At 49.1% G+C, this 25,743-nt stretch overlaps 1 protein-coding gene across 5 annotated transcripts in view; it reads left to right on the top strand.

The window, feature by feature from the left end:
* The window catches only part of MXRA7 (matrix remodeling associated 7), a 48,557-nt gene that overhangs the window by 20,248 nt on the left and 2,566 nt on the right, over nt 1-25,743 (top strand). The window contains exons 2-5 of one of the 5 annotated variants that reach the window (XM_005297547.5): nt 3,351-3,411; nt 10,491-10,590; nt 14,535-14,615; nt 22,392-24,156. In XM_005297547.5, the coding sequence (XP_005297604.2) occupies nt 3,351-3,411; nt 10,491-10,590; nt 14,535-14,568 (195 nt within the window). In that variant the 3' untranslated portion in view covers nt 14,569-14,615; nt 22,392-24,156. Of the gene's footprint in view, nt 1-3,350; nt 3,412-10,490; nt 10,591-14,534; nt 14,616-22,391; nt 24,157-25,743 lie in introns of those variants that run through there. The other 4 variants (XM_008163871.4, XM_042841158.2, XM_005297545.5 and 1 more) reach the window with 4 other exon arrangements.

The raw sequence follows: 25,743 nt of genomic DNA on the forward strand, positions 1-25,743 counted from the left end.
CCACAGCTCCTGGTAGAGAGGGTTTTCCCCACTATTGGTGCCTTCCTGTGCAATGCAGGCCAGGGGGCGCTCCCAAGGAATACCTGGTAATCTGACCACTAGGCCCGCTTCTCTCCCCACCTACTGTCCCCTCCCAAAAATATGCCCATCTACACACAGGCACCACTGTGGCTTCATTGGTAACTGGGGGAGTGTGACTTTGTGAAGGAACTGCTCCCAGGAGTCCCAGGGCAGTGCTAGCCAGCTGGCTTATGCCAGTGCTAGCCTAGGGCTCAGCACCGCTTTGGAGGGGATCCTTCGTGGGGGAATGGAGAACTGAGCCCATGAGGCTGAGGGATAGTCTCTTGGCCCATTGCTGCAAAACTAGCAACAAAAATCAAGTCGGGGCCTGATTTTTCCAAGGACTTGAACACCCCAGGCACCCATAGAAGAGCCAGGCAGCTCTGAAAATTCAGGCACACTGGAAATGGACTGGAGGAGCCCAGTGGGCCTCTTCCATTGCCACTTCCTCTGATTCAATGTGGTACATGCCAAGGACGGGAGCTACCACAGCACCAGCCTCCCTGCAAGGAGAAGACACCTCTGCATGGAAGCTCTTGGCATTCCTGGGACGTGAGCTGAGTCGCCCTCCCGGCAATGCTGCTGACATTCTTTCCGCCGCTGTTCATAAAAGAAAGGGCTCTGCGGGCTCCCCCACCCATGCGGGCCTGGGAAGAGATGAATGGAGAGTGAAAGGGAGCTTCCATTTTTGGAAGTGTGGCCCAAAATAGCTGTGATGGGCTGTGTGAGAGATACAGGGCGTGTGCGCTGTCCACGAGCCAGGGACCGGAGGTGCAAGATGAGCCCATATGGCCGTGAATAATGCTCATTCCCCGCTGGTGACATAACGTGTCCAGTCCTGGGCTCTGGGCTACATCCCAGATTCCTGATGTTTATATAAAACTGTGCTGAGAAACCCCACTGGCCTGTCCTGCAAGGGGGCAGCTCCTGTCCTGTCTTTCATCTCTGCATTGCTGACTGAGCTCACCTGAACAACGCCCGTGGCTCAGCGAGTCGGCCCTCCCGGCCATCTTGGTTCTCTTTGTCTCCTCTCCCGTGCAACTTCTCAACCCCCTTCCTCCCTAACTGAGCTTGGCAGCTTCCCAGGCTCTTTCTGCTCGCACACAAACCCACCCCCTGCCCTTTGCGCCCCCCCCCCCCCCCAGCAAGCTGGGGCAGCTGTGAAGGAGCCGTCGCTTTGAATCAAACGTGGGAAGCCAGACGAGCCAGGGGTGGAGGCAGGAGCCAGGACTGCACACCCTCTGGATTCTGACAAACTGCGGGTCTCCTTGCCGGTGCTGGGGAGATAGAGAGAAAGAACACTCTGCCTGCTGCCTTTCTGATGTGCATTGCAGTGTGTGTGTGTGTGTGTGTTGGAGAGGGGATGGGAGACACTCTGGAGGCATCACTATGATTTTGGAGGAAGGCGGCTGTGGTTTTCTTCTCCCTTTTTCCAGCCCATTCTCCGTGGACGGTATCCTGATCAAAGTCTAGGGCGGTTTTCTTTCCCATGCCCCCAATGTTTGGGAAAATCCCTATAACGGTGGCTGCATACAGCCCTCTCTGAGGTGCCACTGATTTTGAATCCTGCCCCAGGGTAAATTTTGTTCCTTGTTCCTTTTGGTGGTTTAGTTGTTAGCCCTCGGGCTGGCCTTTAGGACAGAGGATGGGCTCATTTTGCACTGTACAGGACAAGGATGAATCTGGCAGTGCTCCTACCCCTGCAGATTGTTAGAGTTGCCTGACTCTTCCCTTTACAAGAGCCTGGGTTCCATTGCTTACATCTTTGCCAAAATTTAATAGTTTGGGCTGAAGTTTTCCAAGCCTGGTGTCTGCCTGAGGCTAAATTTTTTTTTGGAAAATTTCAGCCAAACCAGTTCAGCTGTTTCCAAGAACGAGGCTAGGGAAGACATGCATTGCTTTGCTGATGTTAAAGTCTGGTGATTGTTTTTTAAGATGTTCTAGCACCCCCATGCGTTGGAGCAGGGAGGTGCCCTTTGTATCAGGAATGTGCCTTTTAACATACCTGTGAAAACTGCCTGTATTCGGCCAAGTAATAAGCCTTTGAAAACTTGCAATTTGCTAATGCGTAGTAGACTTGCTAGAGCCTCACAGCTTAATTCCCCAAAGAGTCCATTCTCACTGAAAAGGCATCAGCCCGGCATTGAGCAGGACTTTCCCTGCAGTTGCAATTCCTGACTTCTGGGCCATGCTGGGTCTAGTCCAGGCCTAGGAAATTAGAGGATGCTTCTACATAACATCATGTGGAGGAGGACGCTGATTGAATCAAATGCAGAGTGGACAAGAGTCAGACGTGGGAGACACAGGGGAGACTGGGACTGGAGGCTAATGGAGGGGCAGCTGATGGAGGGGGAGTGAGATGGAAACTGGCACTGGGAGTTGGATGGAGACTGGCACTAGCTGGGTGGAAATGAGAGTGGCTGGCCAAAGAAATTGGGACTGGAAGCCAAGGAGGGAAATGGGTGAGGGGGCTGAGATTAGACTAGGGGAGACTGGGAGTGGGAAGCAGTGGGGTGGAAAAAAGAAGGTTGTGGGTGGGGGAGAACTGACAAGAAGCCAGGGTCTGACTAGCAAAAGTGTGAGCACACTCAACTGCACCTGAAGTCACTCAGAGCGGTGCTTGAATATGTCAAGTACTGTGAGAAAACAGGTGATGGCTCCTCATCTCACAGGAGTGCCACGAAGATAAATGAATGTGTGTGGAGCGCTCAGGTACTGGAGTGCCCTAGAAAATCAATAGTTCTCCCTTCAGAGCAGGATTTGAATTGTGTGCTGTAAATAAGACCAAGGGCCACACATGGAATAATGAAGAGAAAACAAAATATTGAATAGCTGAGCAGTAAGTGAGCACCGTCCATCCTGGGCAATGAATGAGGCAGGGGTCCTGTGGAAAATATAGCATGTGACAACATAATTAAAGACTGTATCATCATGTATGTGCCCAAGGGGAGGCTAAAATAAGGATGCACAGGCAACCGTAATGTTCTTTTACTGTAGTTTGTGTGTGGAATATATAATTTTATTAATAAAAACTAGCTCTTTTCATCCATAGATCTCTATGCAGGTCAGGATCATTACCCCTATTTTACAGATGGGGGAAACTGAGTCACGGAGGGGCAGTGATTTGCCCAAGCTCACCCAGCAGCCAAATGGCTGAGCCAGAAATTGAACCCGAGTCTGCCATGTCCCAGTCCATTGTCTGATCCACCAGGCCATGCCGCCTCGGGAAGCTCCGTTTGCTCCGCACACGGTTCTCACCTCTGAACTGCTCTGCTCTTCATTCTCTCCAGGAGGAAGATCAAGACTGGGAAAAAGAGAGACTGGTGGTGAATGAACCAGATCTGGACGATGGTAAGTGCTGGCGAAGCAGCAGCTGGTGGGGGAGAGGGTGTAGATAGCAGCCACACTGCCAAGGGCCTTGGGTCTGAGCTGGAAGCTCCTGAAGGCTGAGAGTGAAATTTCCCTCTTCTAGAGTTCTAGGAAAAACAGGAGACAAGGCCGGAGTGTCCAGGGTCATAAAACACAAGGAGGAAAGACTGTATTAAAAAAACCCCAAGCACATTGCGGGGCATTTTTTCATACTCCATAAAGAAATAATCCGCCTGCCGCCCCCCCCCCCCCAAAAAAAAAATAGAGTGGCAGGTGACACTCCCTCCTCTCCTCCCCCATACAGATCACCTTTCAGTTTGTGGGGGGTGTTTCCTTCCATCCATAGGTGCTGGAAGTAGGGGTGCTGCCATACCCCTGTCTTGAAGTGGTTTCCATGATAGACAGGGTTTACGGTTTGTTTCAATGGCTCTCCGCACCCCCACTATACACATTGTTCCAGCACCCCTGCTTCCACCAGACCCAAGTTGTGTGCAAACACACTCAGTGCTGCAGTAGCGCAAGGGGCATCTGGCTTTAAGGATGCACAGTACAATCAGACCATAGGGAGCGGTAGGGGGTGTTTGTCAGACTGACAAATCTCCGTTCTTGGGACTTAGGTCTCTGTCCCTTTAAATTCCCAGCTGGCAGAGAGAGTGGAAAGAGAAGGGAGGGCTGCAGGAATGCAATGGCCTAGGCATTCCTTACCCTGCTCGTTGTGTGCCAGGCACAGAGTCTGGGGTGGGAGGGCCTGTTCTAGGACAATGCTGGGGGACCAGGGCAAGGTTGTCACTTGCTATAAATACAGCCCCTGGTCAGCAAGGCCTGGAAGCTGCTCAGCTGCAAGCCTCCGGGGGAAGGCTGGGGATTAGCTCCCCTCAGTAGCTGACGGCTTCCTCTTCCTCCTGATTATTGAGCTGTTAATTCATTCGGCTGGGCTAGAGTCAGCGGAGCACAAAGAACAGATCGCATCGCTGGCATTTGTCATTGCAGGCCCGGGAGGGGGAGGGGGAGGGGACCAGGATAAGCCATGCTGCTGCTGGGTTCCGCGGTGCAGAGAGGATGGAGAGCTGGGGACAGGCCAGCAACATATCAACACAGCTGCCTTAATCCTTTTAAGACTGCGCGTGGCACACCAGCTCCACGGCCGGCTCTTGTGGGTTCCTCTCACCTCCCCTCTCCTTGCATTGCTTTCACCCCAGCAGCCCCCTCCCCATCCTGATGACAGATATGCTGTGCCTTCTGCCTCCAGCCGTTGGCATGACACGAGAACAAAGCCTGCCAAAAAGCTCCTTGAAGGCACCGGGAGATCTCCAGAGGGTTTAGCTAGAGCTGTGTTTAACTGATTAGTCAATTACTTTATTAGAAAATGATTAATTGACTAATTGGGACAACAACCAGGAACCTTGCTCATAACTCCTTTCCCCCCCCCCCCCCACAAACACACATCCCAGAACCGACGATGACAGGCAAGTGTATGTGTTGACCAGGAGACAGTCCCCCAGCAGCACCACAGTCAATGTGTTGGCTTCCAGAAAAGCCTCTATCCTGGGGGGCTAGAGTACTAGGAATCCCTCCTCCCTGTCCCACTTCCTTGCTCGCCTTTACAGCCCCCCGTCACAATCCCTCTGGAGCAGGAGGCTTACGATGAATGCTAATAGGCAAACGCTAATCCTTGCAATGTGCCTTCAAAGCAGGGAGCCGCTATCGCTGTTTCGTAGAGGGGAGTGGGGGACAGAGCCTGGCACTGCGAGCTTGCCCCAGGGGAACACAGCCAGTGGGTGGCAGAGCTGTGACTAGAACCCAGGTATCCTGACTCCCAGTCTAGAGCGCATGCCACTCAACTGTGTTGCCTTTTATCCTGACAAATTCCCTTCACCTCCCGCAGACCTTCAGTGCTACTGTCTGAAATGCAGCTGCCTCTGGGGTGGGAGAGGGCACATAGCAGGCTACACATGGGAGGGGGAGGGGAGTTTGGGCCCAGGATCCTGCGGCAAACTGCTCTTGCAACCAGTCTGTTGTTCAAACTGTACGAGAGCCCTACCAGCCAGCCTCAGGAGGAGGTCAGCCTGGGCTAAGGACACTGGGATTGGAACCTGTGCTACCAAGGAGTCAGAGCTCTGGCAAACCCACGCTTGGAGTGGGGCTGAATTAGGAGTCCCTCTATTGGCCATTGGCTCCCCACTTTAACTGGCTAGTGGGGTCAGTGTTGAGGGGCTCAAGGCTCTTCCCTATCTTCTCACACCTGGAAAAAGCACCCCCTCCTCCCATTCTGGGCTGACTGCGCTGCCCCAATCCCTGCAGCGCCAGGCTCCATGCACGATATCTTCTCCAGGCCGCCTGCCTGGCAGTACCTGCTGCGTTAGCAATAGGCTGCCACACCGGCTTGTTTTGCTAAATGAGGGCCGTTGCGATGCTGTGCCCCCGGCCAGCATTACAGTAAAGGATCAAGGCTCCAGCCTTTTCCAAGCTGTAAAAATTCTCTTGCTCAGTTCTCCTCCTTTCTGCCTTCAGAGCGTTGGGCCAACATTAACAAAGCGCTTAGGCCGAGATTTTCCGCGCTAAATTCCTCTGGCTCAGTTCTAAAGCTCAGCCACGGAAACTGATCGGACTCTCGCTAAGCTGCCCATCTCCAGCCTCTGCATTTCCCTTCCCAAACTGATGTTTGCTCGGGCATTTGCCCGGCAGGCTCTGGCTTGGGTTCTTCAGTGTCGGTGACATTGTCGTCATCATTATTTTATTAGAAGAAAAGAAAAAACAGAACCTGAACCGTTTTCTCTCTTCCGTTTTTTTCCCTCCTCCCCTCCTTGTTCAGTGGTAAAAGGGAAAAAGGAAGTGAGATGGGTAACCCCGTTCTGCCTGCCTGAATTCCTCCAGCAGTTTGAAATAGATGCTATGATCTTCAGTTCCTGTCCTAAACTGTATTGCTGGGTGCTGTTCAAGTGTTACTGTGTTCCATCCCTGAAGTGGCTGCATTTCAGGGTTAGGTTAAGTGATCCCTTCTCCACTACTGGGATGGGGAGGCAGCGGGAGTTGTGAGGCTTAACTAACCTGTCCTTGGATAAATGGTACTGTAGACATGCAGGCTGCAATTCATTCCCTTTTAAAGGAATGTTCTAAATAATTCAGGCATTTTAATGGGCTGAATAAGATGATGACTCAGTCTGGCCAGTGAGGATACTAAGCCACGCGAATGCATCTAATATAACCACAAGGGTCTCAGATTGCTAGCCAGCTACCTTTTTATTTCTTTAATGAATTTTCCATCTAAGCACTTATAGGGCCTCCATTGCAGTAGTGCCTGAGCACCTCACACTCATTAATGAATGCATCCTCACATCTTCTGTGAGGTGGGAAAGTATTATTGTCCCCATTTTACACATGGGGAAATTGATGCATTGTGCGATTAAGTGATTTACCCAAGAACATGCAGGAAGTCTGTGGCAGAGCCAGGAATAGCATTCAGGTCTATCTAAATACTAGTTGGATGGCCTAAACACAAGAACATTCTTTCTCTTTTATTTCAAGAAATAAAGTTGTACAGAAACCTCTGGGGAGCTGGCAGGTTCCTGGAGCTAGAGCCAAGGTGTCTGGTAGAGAAAGAAGCACTGGGTGTGGAGAGGTAGATTTTGAATTAGGACTCTTTTTTTCTTTTTACAAAATGACAGCCAGTAAGAAAATATCCTGCAAACCCAGTGTCTTGGCAACCAATGCAGACATTGGCGGGGGAAATACACAAGACAAATGTCTTTTTTAAAACTCACCTCACAGCTGTTCTATTTAAGTAGGTCATGTTATACTCTTAAATATTTTGCAGTTCATGGGAAAAATCATGCCTAGAATTTTCAATGTATTTCCTGAAGTCTGTCTCCACTCTGAAGAGAAAGAGAGCCCTTGAGCACTGAAAACTTCCAGCTCTTCCCTTCAAAACCGACACGCGCACGTTGGCAGGCAGATGGGCGGATGGCTATTCCCCTTCCCCTCAATTTCTCAAGTCCCTTCTTCATTCTGATCTGAACAGCCCCTGTTCGGGGAGGGAAAACCAGCTTGGTTTTCTATCAAGCAAAAAACGTTAAGAATAAAGATTTCTGATGTGAAGGGCGCAGATGAAGCCTGATTCTCCTTTCACGTACCTTAGTGAAACTCCACTGACTTCAGAGAAATGACTCCTGATTTACGCCAGTGCAAGTAATAGGAGACTCGAGCCTAATATCTCCCCGAGCAACAACCAGTTAAAGGCACATTTCAACAGCACTTTTAAGGCCTGGTTAACTGAGCCTAGTCTCTGTTTGCTTCCCGTTGACCAGGCTTGTTTGCCTGTCAGTGCTAAGCTTTTTCCATTGAGGGAAATGAGACTTTATGGAGCTGCGTTTTCTGGGCTGTGAAGCGAGGGCACTGTGACAGGCTTAGGTTTGCTGAGCTCTTGGGCGATGGGTGTAGCTTTTCACAAGAGGCCAGACAGCGGCTTTTGTTTTCACTCCAGCGCTACAGGGAAGTGATTAGCCCTTGATTCGGGACCTTCCCCACTGGAAAACTGACCCGGATCAGCAGTGTGAGGCTTGTTGACACGCTGAGGTGCAGCGACTGGGGAGTGAATTGTTTGTGGAGGTGGGGGGTGAGGAGAAGCTCTGTCTGGGAACCTCTGTTTCCTGTTAAGTCGGCAGTTTTAACAGGTTTGTACCGGTAAACGTTGGTTCACACTAAAACCTGGATGCATGCTCTGTGGGATATTTTTTGCCCTAGCAATGACTGTCATGTAATAAACAGGACACCTGGGTTCTATTCCTGGCTCTGCCTGTGTGGCCGTGGGTGAGACCAGGTGGGTGAGGTGATATCTTTTACTGGACCAACTTTTGTTGGTGAAAGAGACAAGCTTTTGAGTTACACAGACCTGCAGAAGAGTTCTGGATAAGCTCGAAAGCTTGTCTCTCTCACCAATAGAAGTTGGTCCAGTAAAAGATATCATCTCACCCACCATGTCTCCCTAATATCCTGGTACCCACATGGCTACACAACACTGCAAGTGACCTTCGGCAAGTCATTTCACATCTCAGTTTCCCCACCTGTAAATTGAGGCTTGTACTTGCCTGCCCCATGCTGAGGCCTGGAAAGTGCTTGAAGCTCAGCTGTGGATAGAAAAGCAATGTGGTGGCAGTTTTTGACCTCTGTTTTTCCAGCCCTTGAGCTTGGGAAGTAGGAGAAAATAGCTTGATCAGGCACGGACGAGAGGATTAGCAAACAAAGCCTGGATCCTTCCAAGGTTCAAAAGTTCTCTCTTTCTCACACTAGCAAGGGCAGGTTCCAGGGATATTTACAACACCCCTGGTCTGTATCCTTCTCCTGTGCTGGAAGAAGCCATGCTAGAGTATCTGGCAAGAGGCGATATGGCACTATGGTCCCTGGAGTGTCGACTTTATCTCAACACAACCGCTAGATGTTTTATTTATTTGTTATAAAGCCAACAAATATGCCCAAGCCCCGGCCCTCCTGGGATGCATTTTGGGCTGACTTCGTGCAGGAAGATAACCCCGAGGAGTGGTTTAAAAATAAACAAAGCGCTCGAGCAAAATCTGCTTGGAGAAGCTAAAGCTCTGGCTCCACATCTGTGAGCTACAGAGTTTTAATTAGCACAGAGATGTGATCTAGGGGCTTGGGCAGAGGAGAGAACGCCTGCAATAGAGCAGTGGTTTTCAACCTTTTTTCATTTGCAGACCCCTAAAAAATTTCAAATGTAGGTGTGGACCCCTTTGGAAATTTTAGACAGCCTGTGGACCCCCAGGATTGAAAACACTGCGCTCTAGCAAAGGGATGCTACCCAAACAGGTTAATAAAGAGGACCCTTTTCCCGTTGTGTCTATCCACTGGCCACAGAGGGACTTCAGCACCACTGTAATCACTGTTGATCCGGTCGAGAATGCTTTGGACCGTCTCTGTTTGCAGCCCAGGAGTTTGCCGCATGGTGTCTCCCTTTCCCAAAACCATTTCTCAAGCTTTCTTGCAATGCTCCTGGCTGCTGGAATGTTGTGATTTCAAAGCCCGAGGCACGGCCAGGGTGACTGGACCATGGTGAGTTTGAATAGATTGTGTGGCACATGCCCAATGTGCTTACAGCATGGTCTCCTGAGCAATTATTCACAAACCCAAAGTATAAGCACGGGGGTCCTAGTTCCTGGGGAAGAGGGGAAAGGAATGTCCAGACAGAAATAGAGATGAATTCTGCAGGCTAATCAAAGTGGAGGTTACCATCCTCCTGCTAAGCCCAATGAGTCTCCAGAGCTCTGACTCCACGGGAGAGAAATAGACCAACAAGGTCCCTATGTGCTAGAATTTAAAGAGGATAGGTCACTAACGATGGACCACAGATTGTTGCCAACTCCAGGTGAGTTGGGCAAACTCAGTGACGCCAACATTGGAGAAGGACCAAGCTGGGCTTGTAAAGAGCTGCTCTAATGGGAACTCTAATGACACATGTGTCTCTCCTTCCCCAAGACCTGAAATACGCATTGCTACAAAAACCACCACTGACCCATTTTGGAGTGTTGAATCTCCTTGTTCTCCCCTGCACCCTCAAAAACAAAACAAAACCCAACTGCAGTCTTGAAAGATAACTTGAATAGACTCTTTGGAATATTGTAACTGAAAAATGAAGAGACTGTTCAATTAGCGTTCCTTATTTCTGTGCTCAAATATATTGACTTAATTTTTATTGCCAGTTTACAGGATTGTTAATAAGTGTGAGCATTATTGATCCTTTGAAGAAAAAAAACAACCAGCATTAGATGGTTGTGGTGATAGTCGGCTGTAGGTAGGACTCTAAACCTCTCCCCGAATGACCAGGCTGGGGTCTTGTTACAGGTACCGTTGGTCTTCAACTGGAATCATGTAACTTTGTTGAAGATGCTCGTGTCTCCAATTGGTGTTTAGCTGTCAAATGTGCTTCCAGGGTGCCGCATCTCCCACTCTAGGGTGCGGAGGGAGGAGTGCAAGGGATCCATCCATCCCATTGGCCGCCTGCCAGAACTCACCGGGGTCTCCTTTCTTACATGACTGCTCTCTCTCTCCAGCAGCGGACGAGAAGATCTCCTTTAAATACAGCCCCGGAAAGCTGAGAGGGAACCAGTATAAGACAATGATGACCAAAGAAGAACTCGAGGAGGAACAAAGGTACGTTGAGCTTCCTCTTACTTTGGGCACAAGGCCCCTTGCGGCCGTCCTCTTGCAGTTCGGTGTCGATTTTAACCCCTCCCTTCCATGAGTCGCAGCGGGAGCTGTGGTGTGAATGTCTGGCCAGTGCATTTGGTCTGGCCCTGTCCCTTTCAGAGAGGCTGGAGAGCTGTTAGAAGCAACCTGGACTTGGAAGGCCGGGAGACCATGACACTGGGTTCCCTTGTATCTGTTCAAGCTCCTTCTGTAGACACTCTGGGTCAGATCCTCAAAGGTATTAGGTGCCTAACTCCAATGGGAGTTAGGTGCCTAAATACCTTTTGAAGATCTGGGCCTCAGAGGCAGATCCTCCTCTCCTGTAAATCGGCACAGCTCCACTGAAATCAAGGGCCAGATCCTCGTCTGGGGTAAATCAGCATAGCTCCACTGACTTTATCAGAGCCATGTTGATTTAGTCCTGCTGAGGCTTTGGCCCCCATCTACCTTTCTCTATCACTTACCTGCTGTGTTTTCATGGAAGGTCTCAGAAATGAGGGCGTTCAGAGATTGACTAAAACGCAGAGATGCTGGAACGCAGAAGTTTATATAGGGCTTTAGTAGTATTTTCCATGAATACAATAAGATTGTGCCCTGCAGCCTGAATGTAAAGGGATAGTAATAACTATTCAAGTCATTGTAAAATTACATGAGACAATCCTATGGTACAACCCGGAGAGGGCAGGAGAGAACAGAGAACCTGACCTTATGAAGTGCTGAGCACTCACAAAATCGAATGAGGTCATTGGAAAGCGCAGGTACTCAGCAGCTATGAAACCCAGGCCCCAGATGGCCTAGTGGCTTCTTCCCACCTCTGATTTCTGTGGATCAAGTTCACAGTTGCTTGCTGGGAAGGCCTGAAGTTTGCTGCTCCTCTAGAATTCCAGCTTTTTGTTGTATCCACCAGGCAAAGTATTAACAACTTCAACAGAACTTTATTTATAGTGGAAGTGTCTTTTCCAAGCTGTAGCTGCACACTCTGTAACTCTCCCAGCCTCCTCAACTCCTCCCCTCCCAGTTCTAATAATCACGTGCAGCATCTAAACACCACACTTTTCAAGGCTCTTTATGCCCCAGGGCTTGCCACGTTTTCATAAAACGAACTTGGCAGATTATGCGTTGCCATCTTGCAATCTGATAAAGCCCAGACTAAGCCCCCACACCGAACCGCAGCCTGTGTATAAAACCCCATTTTGAATGAACCGCTGCTCTCAGCTCAGTGACTATGAGCAGTGGCACCAATTCAGATATTTCTTAGGCGGGGCAAATTCCATGTCCTCCCTTCCCCTCCGCCCCCCAGCTGGGATCCTGTTCCAGTCCCAGCTCATCACATCCCCTCCTCTTGTTCCTCCTCCCCCCACAGAGACCCCGGGTCTCCCTCAGCTGGGGAGTCTCCTCTCTTTCTTACCCACTCAGTGCATGAGCTGGTGCTGCCAGACGTCAAGTTCTCGGTGACTCCTCTGCCACGCCGTAAAACAGGAAGAGACTTCCCGTGAGCCAAGTTGCAACACCATTTGGCCCAGCCCCCATGTGTCTGTGCAGAGGGGTGGCTAGGTCAAAATTGAGTAGCGTCGCAACCCCATGCGCCAGGTCACAAAGCCTCTCATGGGTCAGTTTCAGTGGCACTGACCATGCAGCCGAAGCAATGCTCCATACCGCTCCAGCACAGCTGTATGATTTAGTACCAAACCACTACTTAAAAACCACTGCATGGTCAGGCCATGACCCGTCTACCTCTGCAGCCTAAGAAATTTTGAGCAAGTGCAAAAACCTTGGGGATGGGGGCATTCTCTCCCCCCCCCCCCCCCCCCCGAGCCAGTCCCTCCTAGGTTCCACTAACTACTAGCGAACTAGTGTGTACATTGCTGTACACCAGCTCTATGGGGCTTCTCTGCTGAGACTGCATTCTATTAACTGCGGTATGTTCTTAACAATTACCTCCAGACAGCGTCTAGAATGGTAACTACCGGTACTGTACCCTGCAGTGCTACCCACCCAACTTCTGCGGTTCCCTTTCATTCAGGCCAGGGGAGAAGTTTTGCCTTACCTCAAAACAACAGAGCCCAGACTTTCTCCCTTCATAAGACAACATACTCTGGGGTTTTTTACCCATCACCTTTTCAGAACTTTGATGAAAGTTGCTTTGCTGATGAATTCTCAAAGGCTGCTTAAGGGACTCTTGTCTCCTAGACTGTTCATTCCTCTTCAGATGATCATCTCCGGTGTGAAAGCGCGCGCACGCACACGTACGTCTCTATCAGCTGTCCGATGGACTGAATTTTCTTGGGACAATTACAGTGGAGCAAAGTTTTCCAGGCTGTGTTTTGGGTCAATGCTATGGTGGCAGGTCTGATATAAAAGCCTATGGTACAGCTATAGTTACTAAAGACTTGAGTGAAGTGAAGGAAGTTTTATACCCTTATCACTGCATCGCAGACTTAGCAGTTAGGCAAATTTAGCTTCAGGACCTTTGTGATTCCTGCTGTTTGGTGTCCAGGGTTGGGGATAAGGCTGGTTTTCTAACTCACTAGCTGCCAGGGTAGTGGGTTAGGCAGCCCTCTTCCATTGCTAATGGGTTGGCCTTCGTGATGCGGCGAGTGGGGGTTCAAATTGTTGTCCTTTCACTATAAAGTTGTCTCCCCCTATGCTATAGCGAAGCAAATATCCACCTCTGCTTCTATAGTGGAAGCCCTGGAGCCTGATTCTTCATTGCACTGCACCTTGGGTAATCACGTACGCTAGTGCAGAGTGGGCGGGAAAAGCTGCTAAATCAGAAGGGTAACATTTTACACCTACTCTGTACTGGTGTAACTGCCTGCACAGAATGCGGGGCAAGGGAGAAGCAAGCCCTCTGTTTTATCCCACTGCCTTGTGTGCTGGGGCATGGGGGAGCCGTGGTCTGGTGAGGATCTGTTGAAAGCAAATTGGGAACTTGTGACACAGCCAGTCTACCGGAGGATCCAGCCCAGGACATGTGTTCATAGGCCAGGTTCCCCTGGTCTTGGGAGATAAAACAGAAGGCTGATGAATCATAGGTTGCTGCCATCTTGATCCTGGCAAAGCTGAGCCGGAACCAACCGTCTTATGGGATTTTCCCCTCAGGAACCCTCTGAGACTGTCTCATCATGAGATCCTAGACATCATTCTTTCAGTGCCAAGCAGTGAGGGAGGGGCCACGCTGGCTTTGAGGAGGTAAAGGAACAGTGAATGACCTGCTGTGTTCCTAGTCTCCTAGAAAACTGACATGTCCGCCTTGTAAAACGCACCTTTGGGATGAGATGGGCCCAGTTCAGTTGGTGATGTGTCTCTCTGGGCATGAGGGTTGTAATGTTAGGGGAAGAAGTGCAGGATAAACTCCTGATTGCTGGGCTATGTGCAGAGAATGCCTAGCACTACCAAGCCCCAGCATCTATTTCCATTTTAGTTCCTTTTTAAAGGGGTTTCCTGTGGGGTATCGTCACACCTAGAACCTGTCGAGAACACCCGGAGTTGGCTCTTCCACTTGGGGGTTCTTTTCAAAGTTCTGCTCAGCGTTCCATGTGAAGGGACATTGGCCGACTGTTGTGTTTCTCCTAACAGCTCCTTTATTTTCTTGTCAATGTTCCATGTTTCTGTGTGTTTGTCAGAAGCTTGTGTTTTGTTTCTGGTTTCTTGTCCTCTGGAGCTCGGCTGTGGCATCAGCAACTTTTCATTTCAGGCTTCACAGCTTCCTCTTCTCTAGCTGCTCTATTGGGGCAGAGCTGCCCGCAGGTAAGATGCTAAGCAGATCCGTTGAGAGTAGCAGTGCAGCTCAGCCTCCTCCTTCGTCCTGCCTCATACCCCTTTACGTCCCCCACCCCCGCTGCCAGGCACCTCCCGACAATGCTGCTGTTTTGATATGACCCAGGTTTGCTGCGTTTATATTACAGGATTGAACTGACCTCTGACCTCACATCCCTGTAGCAAGTACCTTAGGTCCTCGGCCACAAACATTCTTGCAAATCTTTTTGGTAAGGAGATGATGTTTCTTAGAAGTAGTGGTACCACCTGATAACCTCTGCTAGTGGTTTTGTTTTGTTTTTTTTTGTTTTTTTTTTAAATGAAGTAACCATGTCTGTCCCACCTCCCTCACCCCCCCCCCACTCCCTCCTCATAACAAATTAATAAATCTACTCTCCTCCGTGCCCCCATCTCATTTTCCATCAGCACCACAAACTGATCTAGAGAAATGGGATATACAGACCTTTGTCCCCTCTAGCTATGGCCTGTATTGAGCAGCTGTGATCTCCGCAGGAAAAGCCATGCGTGCTCAGCACCTCTTAGGCTCTGTCCGTCACACCTGTGTGCTCGGCCTGTGAAACTTGGAAGTTAGGCCCCTAAATCCGCTTTTGTCCGCCAAGTTTGAAAACTAGGGTCACAGTCTGGATGACGGAGCCATCGCGAGTTGTGCCTTAGGTTGTGCAGGCTAAAGTTGCACAGAAAGGCGTTTTGGTTGTTTTTCTGATAGCATCTCTTGTCTGTGCCTGGAGGAGTTGTCAGCCCCATGCAGGAAAGGGGAAGGACGTGCAGCAGAAATGGTTATTGAATAAAAAAACATTTCTGCTTCATGCCATCCCACATTGCCTCAAAACTGCAGATATTTTTGCACCACTTTGCTTGATCCAAATTGAGGATTTATCCCTAAATCTGCCCTAAATGCCCTGATAGGGGAAGGAGTATGTAATGTACTAGCTGCTGCAATTTCCTGTCTCTGATCATTTCAGTCTTAAAAATAGAGGCACTTCTCAGAAAGGGAGAAGGACGGTGACCAGACTGGTGAATGTTTTGGCTAAACGTGGTTTGCCAGATCCTGTTTCTTAAAAGCCTTGTCTTCTGCTCTAGGGATTTGCCCCAGTTCTGGCCATCGGTTGCCAGCCATATGTGTAGCTGCCCCAATGCAAACCACTGGTGCAAACAGGCTAATCCACAGTTTGCACTGGTGTGGTTTACCCCGGTTTCATGCTATACCTGTGCAAATCACTGCTTGTAATGGTTTAACCTGGCTACGTGAGGTGCTTGCACTGGTGCAGCTGTCCTGGTGGCTGGGCCACAAGGGGGTACAGGCAATGCTCTTAAATGCAACTACAGTGACCGACTGACACACTGACTATTTTTAAAGTAGGCTTTGTCAGCTGCTTCCCAAACTTTGCTCCGAGTCCAATAAAAATTTTTTGCAACTGGGCAGGAAGATGATCAGGACTTCACCCAACTCTGTAAGCTTCTGCAGGGCTGGCAGACAGGTGTTTTTAAAGAGGAAGTAATCCAGGAATAATTCCATTTGGTCCGTTAATCCTTTTGTGACCTCTTTTCTTGGCCCAGAGCCTGGTCCTTTTAAAGTGCTTGGCAAAACTAGTGTGGACATTAGTGGGACACAGGAGCCAGGCCCCAGGAGTCTATGCCTTTCTTAACATGCCTCCCTTCCCAGAATTATTGGCTGACCTTGGCTGGAGCAAGGAGAGAGTGAGTGTTTGTGGGAGGGTCTCTTCTCCCTCCTCCACTCCTCATTCCAGGGGTTTAGGAGAAGGTGAACATAGCCAGAAGTATCTGTAGGGTCTCTAATCCTATGGGGGAAATGGTAATCAGTGTGAGTTGGAGAGAGAAAGGATGGCAGCTGTATTTTCAGCATAATCACCTTTCACTGGTGGGTGTCAAGCATCATAAATGCTTCTAATTCTTGCGTGGGCTGCAGGGCTAGAAAGGGGAAGTCCATACGCTCCAGACATTCTTGTCTGAAACTTTAGGGTGTCAGCTAAGCCCAGCTTGTATTAGTGTCAGAATGGGATGGGGGGAAGGCATTGGAAATGGAACGGGAAGGCGTTTGCCCCCAGATTTGCTCAAGGATGAGGTTGGTCAGGAAGGAGAAGTGGAACCCTGATCCTGAGTGTGCGAATTCTTCCCCATCCTTTGAGCTTCAGGGGTTATTTTTCCAGCACAGCCATAATATGCCTGGAGTAGGAGCGCCCTCTACAGGGCAAAGTAAACCCTTTTGATTTGGATCCCGACTTCAAACCCACAAGTAGGACAAACTAGTTGGGAGGCAAGATTCCCTAGTATGTGAATTTGCTACTTAGTGGGAGCCACTGGAATTAGGAACTAAATGATCCACTAGACTCTATCCCGCCCTGCTTATTTCACATGTGTTGTGCAGCTGAATCTGCAAGTGCTTTGAGAAATCCCTGCCTTGTTCAAGGCTGGGGAGGCTGCAGAAAGACTCGGCGGGGGGGAGGGGGTGGAGGGCAGTGATTGTCCCATTTGGGGGAAGTGGGCTCATTATCCAACCAACCAGCTGAACTCTTTGGGGGCAAATTCTCTCCCTCCTTCTGAACGTCCCCCTCCCCTCCACTCTCCTGGCCAGTTCTTAACGGAAATGAGCTGAGGGGGTGATGCTTGGATCTGGCTTAGGCTTAGGCTAGGGTTCAAACCTAAACTGGAGTCCAGCCCCAGGGGAGTCAGAATATTATGAGCTGATCTCATGAGATTTCCATTCTCTTGGGCCTCAATTTAGAACTGGAAAATTGGCCCCTTTCCACTTTGGGTCCAGTCTGGAATCTGAAGTTTTAGAGTATTGAAATTCAAAGGGACGGGGTGGGAGAGCTGGTTTTCCAGTCTTCGCTTACCCCTAGTTAAGGATGGGGAGAAAAGACCCTGCCATGACGTAGCATCGCAACATGAACCTAGGATCGAAACAGGGGTGCAGCTGGACATATAGAGGGAAGGGGATTGTTTTAAAATTTGGACTGGAGAGCAGTGGTGGCGACTCCTCCAGAATGGACAAGGGCTGCAAGGGGCTGGTTGACAGTCTGACAATCTTAGTCTATTCGCGGTGTATATTTCAAACCCCTCCATTATTGTTTCCCCCAAGGGTGCAAAAGGGGTGGGGTTGTATCTGGACAGGTCTCCATTAGCATTCCCAGCCCCTGGGCTCTCCTAGCATCTCCATCGCATGTTCCCCTCTGCTTGCTCATCGGTGCCTTCTGCTTGCTTTCTCCTTTGTGTAGCATGGGGACGGGGTGGGCCTTTTCCCTTCCTCCTTCATCTCTTCCCCTTTGCTGCTTGCTTTCTCCCTGGCCCCTTCCTTGGCAGCTGTGCTTTCCTGTCCAGCATGGCGCTTCTTTTGGATGAGAGAGGCTGGTAAGTTTTTGTTGTTGTTGTTCCTTTTTTGGCTTTTCATCTTCTGCAGCACGATAGGTGTCCCGGGGCGAGGAACAAGCAGCGAGGAGAAGGGGTTGGCATCTGCTATTTTATTTAGGTCAGAATGATGGCCCTGTCTAGCAGCAGAGAGCATTATGGGCAAGGCAATGCGTATTGCCATTCAGCCAAAAAACAACCAACGCCAAGAAACGTTTTCCCCTCCCTACCACATCCCTGATGGGAGTCCTATGCTTCTCCGGTGGGTCTATGTTGGGCCCACACTGCAGTTGGGGTTAACCTGCCCCCAGGCATTGCTGCAGAAGTGCCAACCCTCCCCTCCCCTTTTCTGGCCAAATATTTACCTCTTCCCACTAAGTCCCTACCAAAAAGGTCTTCTAATCTAAAAGAGTTAAGCTCTGGCCCGTTTATTGTTTTCCAATGTAGCCACTAATCCAGGGGTCTCAAACTCAGATGTCCCCGAGGGCTGCATGAGGACTAGTGCATTGGCCTGAGGGCTGCATCACTGACACATACCCCCCCCCGCTGCCTCTGGCCCCGCCCCCACTCCACCCCTTCCAATTAGGCCCCTTCCCTGCCCCATTCCAATCCCTTCCCTGAAGTCCCCACCCCAATGCTGCCCCCAGGGGGTGCAGAAAGGGTGCAGTGGGGGCTGAGGGCAGGGAGTTAACGTGCAGGAGGTGTGCAGGGTGCTCAGGGCAGGGAGTTGGTGTGTGGGGTATAAGAGGGGTGTGGCGGGGTGCAGGGTGCAGCAGGTAGCTCAGGGCAGGGAATGCAGGAGGGGTGCGGGCCACGTGTTTGAGACCCCTGCACTAAACTCACTGCAGCCTTAACTATGGTCCGGAGCCACAAACGATGCTTCCATAGTAGAGAGCCAACAGCGTCATGGAAAAATCCCTGTTTCCCTCCCCACACTTAATACCCAGACTTAAACTTTTCTGGGGCAGCTCCCCCGTTTGGTAGAACACCCTCTACAAATGGGGTGTTGCACATAAAACAAACATAAGAGTCACATGTAGAAAATATTGCCCATGTTCTGTGGGTGGCAACAGGGGAGCTTTGAGAGCTCCTGGCAGCTTTTTCCATAGGTTTAGAGTCTCTTCTCTTTCACTGTGTGTGGCTGAGAATATGGGCCCCGCTTTGAGCTGCTGGATTCTCTTCCTTTCTCTGCTCAGCTCCCCAATTCTCCTCTGGTTCATGGCTGCTTCTCTGTGTCTCCCTGGTCCATTATTCATGACATGTCTTCCTCAGCTTCTGCTTTGCTTAGTCCTGTGTTCCCATGGGCAGCTTGCCATTCTCCATCTGCTAACTCAGTCTCAAACCTCTGGCATGCCTGCATTCTCCCATAGCAGGGAGCAGTATGTGCCAGTAGAGGAACTTGGGTTGAATACCAAGACAATGCATAAGTTACAAGCCAATAAGTGGGTGGAAAGCCAAAACCTGGTGTAATTTATATGCCAAGGGGCCAGAAGTAAGCATAAGTCTGCCTCTTGCTCCACTTTACTCATCACTTTGGAGTCTGGCCCTTTGGGCAGGATTTTCAGGAGCTGAAGGGACGTAGGCCTGGTCTACACTAGAAAATTCAGTCAGTTTAACTCTGTCAGTCAAGGGTGTGAAAAATCCACACCCCTGAGCGATGTAGTTAAGCCAACCTGAACCCCAGTATAGAAGATTTCTTCCATCAAGCTATCTACCACCTCTCAGGGAGGTGGATTACCTACGCTGACGGGAGAATTCCTGCTGTCGGCCTAGGTAGTGTCTACACTGAAGCTCTGCAGCTGTGCGGCGGTAACGTTTTAAGTGTAGACAAGTCCCTGGAGCACAAGTCCTACTGAAAGTCATTGGGGCTTGTGGTCCTAAATCATGTAGACTCTTTTCAAAATACCACTTGCCTAGTGTCCCTGTGAAACGATGGACAGGCTGGGTACTTCCGGAGCTCACTTTGTGTATTTAACCTTTTGACTTATTAACTCCATGCTGCAGGAGGCATTTGGACTCCCGTTGATTAAAGCTCATTCCATAGCTCTTCACCTTCCCTCTTCGTCTCTCTTTCTAAGCGTAAACAGTCTCTAATGTTTTCTCTATGCTGAAGCAGTCTCTCTATGCCTCACCCACTGGCAGAAGCAGCTAGAGAACTCGGGTTCAATGTATCCTTCCTCAGACTCAGCAAAACCTCAGAGTGCTGTGGTGAATCAAGGAGAACAGTTAAGGTCCCAGCCATGGGGGGCAGTTAAATTTACTGGACACCCCTTGCTAGCCGGACCCTGTACCAAATTTAAGATGGTAATTAAAAAGGGGCTCAGTACCTGCAAGGGACAGTATGGAAGAAAAGTGGTGTTGGGAACATCCCTCACAGGAGGAACTGGGAGGCCAAAGGTGGGCTGGGATGGTGAGAGAAGCTCTTCCACCCAATGTCATGGTCTACCCAGTTCCAGTGGCCCTTCCTCATTGACATCCCATCAGAATCGAGCATGTTTTCACTCTGGACTAGGAGAGGGTTGGCCCTTCATGGAGCCAGCCAAGCTTCTACTTCTCCTTTCTGGATTTCATAGACGCCAGAGGTTGAGCAGCTGGCGCTCCGGACAAAGTCTACGCTTCTGAAAATGGGGCCCTAAGTGAATCAGCTGCTACCGTATTCAGCCTGCAAAGGCATTCCTATCTCCTTCAGTGAGCAAACAGGACCTGCACTGGGAGCTACACCATATCCCCTGAAAGTCTGGGTCCGCACCTCGATGTTTAGCAAGGGTTAATCCAAGTGCTTAATAGCTGGCCCGTCTGGTATGGTTTTCATGTGTCTGACCTCACAGTGCCACACACCTGTCCCCTTCAGCCAGTGCATGGAAACTGCCTTCCCCTCTGCTCTGTCAGCACTGCTTAGGCTTTCCTGCTCTCCCCGGAGGCTGGTAGTCAGTCAGTCCCATTTGGATGAGGAAACAGAGCCACAGAAAGCCTAAAGGACTCTTCCCAAAGCTCCAAAGGAAGCTTCAGGTTTCATGTAAACCCCGATGCGTTCGTGTTGGAGAGTGGAGGAGGGAGGCATTTGAAATGGAAAAGGAAGGAAAGGGACTTGGGAGCTTTTTGCCCCAGTCCCACTGGCCAGTTGCTAGATGGTGCTTCTCCCCTGATTCTGTGTCCTCCATGGGTAAGCTGTGGTGCCACCATTTCCACCCCACCCAGCCTAATGCCTGGACTGTAGGAACTCCTCCAGCGGGTGCATAGTATGGAGTCCTGTTATCTCACGTTGACTGGAGTAACTTCTACACCCTTCCTGCTGCGCCCCGGCTGTGCCACATCAGCTGTGGGAAGGGGTGGCGCTGGAGACCCCACCTCTGCTCTACCTGTGAAGCGAGAGGTCCATGACCAGAAGTCTTTGGTTACCTCTGAGTGAAGGGAATCAACAGCAGGGCCAGAGCACTCCATAGAGTTCTAACGGGCTGGCCTGCAGCTGCCCTCATCTCTGCTTGGGAGGTGCCACCCACGGAGACAGCATGTCCCCGCCTGACAGGATTCTGCTGGGATCAAGGTGGAGCATGGCCTTCTGGGACCTGCAGCATCCAAACCTCCCCTCGTGCTAGGTGAAAGTGCCTCTGCTAAACCAGCTGGGTGCAGTTCTTGGCGAGTTACCAATCCCTGCCCCAGGTGTGGGGATAGGCCTCCCTGTAAAGGAGGAGCCTAAACTGAGCCTTTAGCACCATGTGAATTCATGTGCAATCAGGTTAATGGCATTTGCATGAGAGACTTTGTAGCCTTGAGATGAAAGTGAGGGGTGTGGACCTCCATTAGCGACTCTCTTGAGGAGACTCTCAAGCTTTGATGCCAGGCCCAGACAGTATGTGGCAGTCTGACTCTCCCCTTCCCAAGCTGTTTGGGGATGAAGGGCAGTAAGAGAGGGGGCTGGAATAGGAGACATTTAAACCTGGCTGCTTTTTGAAAGAGATTGTTTTGTGCTTTAATCATCTAACAGCTGCAGTGGCCCGGGTCCCTCCCCCCCCGGCCTGCCATGTGACTATGTCCTGCTTAATACAAAAGGGACAGGCAGCACTAGAGCAATAGGTATTCTTTTTGGAGGAAGATTTTAGAAAGAACAGTCTTATTCCTCTTGTCTTTGCATGCTCAAGCCTGCTACCGATAGCATGAGAATGTTAGCGAAGCAGTCACGTGTTCACCACAAGGCTTATTTCCCCGAGTTGGCTTGGCATGTACTGAGGAATATTCAGCCAGGCAGGTAATCCAGTTGCTCTGGAATGCTCTGGGTGGGACAGTGGGTCCACTCAGAATAGGAGCTGCTGCAGCACCCAATTGGTAGGATCAGAAGGGTCTGAATTGTATTGGGTACCAATCAAGAGGGCATGCAGTCATTTGGCTTACTCTGTTGTTTGGGTTTAGACTATCTTGCTGCAATTGATGAAGCAAAAGGCCTCTTACTTTGAGGCACTACAGTCTGCAAATGGCTCTTTGTGATTCAGAAACTTTCTTTGCCTCCCCCTCCAGCACTAAGTCCTTTTCCCTTGCTCGTTACAAAAATAATTAACAAACCAAACTCAAAAGGTGAAATGACTGAAATGAATTCTCTTTTCTCCTTGTTTCTCTTTTTGCAGAACTGAAGACTATACGAAGTTATCCCTAGCCTCCTCCTAAAGGCTTTCCCCTTGGCATCTTAAAGGCTTGAGAGAAATACCAAAACCAACCAAACACACAAACAAAAGAAAAAACAATAAACCCTCAAAACTCGGGAGTTTCTCCTTGGCTGAAGTTGGGTTCTTCAAAATAACTCCTTGTGGTATCAAGGTTAAGGAGAATCTCTTGCTTTTGTCCCTGGGCGCAACCAGGCTAGAGCTGTGACTGGAGTTGTGTTTGGGGGGTTCAAGACCTAATATGGACTGAGATCCCCCAAACCGAACCCAGAGTGGACACCAAAAATTCAGTGAGTCTATTGAGTTGTGTTAATCACACTCTGTCTGCCCTATCCTGAAACCTGTATTGTTCCTTTAGAGGAAATGGGCAAAATCCAGCTGTTATTTTAGATCCACCCAGATGTTGTACCCGAGTATCCAACCCATTTCTTCCGGGGACCAAACTCATCCTTTAGCTTTGAAAATTACAGCTGGAGATTTAAAACATTGTTTAGCATTGGGGGGGAAAGGGGGTTTGAGACACTATCACTGGACTGACTTAATCTTGCTCTGTAATCATTTCAGCAGAAAGCTTATCCTTTAGTTTAGGTAGAGGGAAGACCTAAGAAGTGAGATTGGTTTGTCTTGTAGCTCTACTGTTTGTGGTGACTTCCCGTTTAGGAGCCCAAGCTTTGTTAATGACTGGTAGTGCCTGGATTTACTTTTCCCTGCTCTAGTTCCCAAGAGGGAGAGGGTGGAGGAGGTAGCCCTGAAATTGAGGGCTCCTTCTGGATTATGATGAGTTTCTGGGGGTGCCAACAACGTTTCCCATTCTCTTCTCCACACCACCTTGCTGTTCTAATATCCCCTTCTCTTTCCCATTCCTTTTTGTCACTGTTGCTGGCCTGCCTGCTTTGCCCGAGGTTCAGCTCCTCTTCTGAGCCTTGTCATGTACAGGAGATGAGCTCTGATGGGCATCAGCACCCGCTCCATTGAGATCTAACTTCAAATAGGGTCGGGTTGGTTTGCAGGAAGTCCTTCCATGGGAAGAGGGTTTTGAGTCCTCTGCTGACATCACCTCATGTCCTGCAGCATTACAGCATAGTTGGAATCTGTCCTCCAAGCTTCCCTTCATTTTTGTGGAGAGGTCGCCTCTTAGCTAAAGCTTCAAGCATATCAAAAACCAGGCTGCTTTGTTTTATTCCTACACAGACAATACTTGAAACTATTTACTTGGTCGTTCTTTGCAGCGCCTGGGTTTGGAGAATGTTTGTCTGTAAAAAGGGCTCATTTCACAAACAGCCGGAGGCTTCAGCTTTAAGGAAGCTGCCCCTTCCAAGCTGGTAACTGCTAGCACATTAAATGGATTGCTTATGACTCCTAGACACACAAGGCCGCTCTGCTTCGAGGTATCCAACATGACTGGCCATTCTGTCTCCAATTCGTGCTGGCTGGCAGATTTGACGTTCCAAGCGCGTGACTATGCAAAGAATGCCTTATACACAGATATCTTTAAGTTATATGGCAAAATATACATCAAGCAAGCGAAGTCTATAGCCGAGCCCAGATTTTGCAAGTGGCAGCGAGTTAAGCTATTTCTTTAACAACAAAAAAGGCTGTCTAGGTATTTTTTTAACTTTTTTTTTTTTTTTTTTCATCTGAAGGTGGCTATTATACACAGGACTGTAATTCTAGTGGCTTGAAACTGTAAATTGCCTTTGTTCAGTTCAATAAATCTTTGAATAGTTTATTTGGATGGGCATTGTGTTGTTTTTACCTTTTGCTTTTTTCCCCTCCCTTCTCTCTTCCACAGAACTTGTCTAGTGGTGATTTATAGCATTACATCTGGGTCACATCTATCTTTCACTGCTTTTGCTGCCCTAGCAGGGAATTCTTATTCATGTGACAATACCCAATAAGGACTTGTTGTCGTATAGAATGTGGAGGAAGACACTTGTAAAGTCTTACTCAGCAGATTTGCCTATATGTGCCCAGAGTCAGGACTGTAGTGACAGAGGGCCAGACTGTGATGTCACTCTGTGAATATGGGTATCTTACTCCACACGTAGTCCCATTGACTTCAGTGGGAGCAGAATTAGGCCAACACTGTTAAAAATCACACCCTGAAACCTTTTGATTTTACTTCTGTTGGAGCTAGGCAGAGTCAGTGGAGCTGGGAGAGGTGAGCTGGAGACTATTTTTGCTCCTTCACCATCCGTAGTATTCGTGAAGTTCCAATTGCAGAATCTTTGGCCAAGATTTTTCAAATGTGACAATTTTATTTTGGGAGCCTCCATTTTTGGGTAGCCAAGACCCTGTACGGCAAGGGTTCTCAAACTGGGGGTTGGGACCCCTCAGGGGGTCGTGAGGTTATTACCTGGGGGGGTTGCGAGCTGTCAGCCTCCACTCCAAACCCCGCATTGCCTCCAGCATTTATAATGGTGGTAAATATATTAAAAAGTGTTTTTAATTTATAAGGTGGGTCACACTCAGAGGCTTGCTATGTGAAAGGGGTCACCTGTACAAAAGTTTGAGAACCACTGCTGTACAGGGACCTGATTTTTCAGAAGGTGGGTACTCAGCACTTTCTGAAAATCAGGTCCATTTGCAGGGTCTCAAGTTAGGTGCCTCAAATCATTAATTACTTTTGAAAATCTTGAGTTAGAATTTTCAAAGAGCTAAGGGGACAAGGAGCCCAAATACCATTGATTTTCAACAAGAGTTTAGCTGTTTTGAAAATCCCAGCCTTAGCCTATTTTGTCAGTGATGAGTGAAATCCAAATGCATTGATATTGGGTTGAAACAAAAACAAAACAAACAAACCAAAAAACATGTTGAGACTTTTCTGTGACCATACTAGGAAAAAAAGTGTTTGGTCACTAAAAGTTGCAATTGAGAAAGTCTAAACACAATCTATTAAGCTTCTTGGAACAATAACAAAGAGAACCAGAACTAGTTTTTGTTCCCAGCTGGAATAAACTTCAAAGATGCCTGTGTAAGGAGAAGAACACATACTGAATTTCTCCAGACTAGATAGGAGATATGCCCCCTGGAATCCAATTAAGTTCTGAAATAAAATACAAAGATCTGTAACTGCTCTACCTCCCTTCCTTTTTCCTATTCTGAAAAGGTTAGATTAATGTGTTCTCATGCAAGTGAGTAAAGTATATGAGAGAGAGTGGGATTCTTGAGGCTTATAGAGTTGAGATGTCATTGGTTCAGTGGGGGTATAATGACCGCTCCAAGCCAAGGCTGTACAGAGAAGCTTTCATTTCATAACAAAATGATCCTAGCTCATTAACAGAATATATATAGTCTTTAAATGCTACAGCCACAT

This window comes from Chrysemys picta, chromosome 12, assembly GCF_011386835.1.
Source record: "Chrysemys picta bellii isolate R12L10 chromosome 12, ASM1138683v2, whole genome shotgun sequence".
Classification (NCBI taxonomy): Eukaryota; Metazoa; Chordata; order Testudines; family Emydidae; genus Chrysemys; species Chrysemys picta.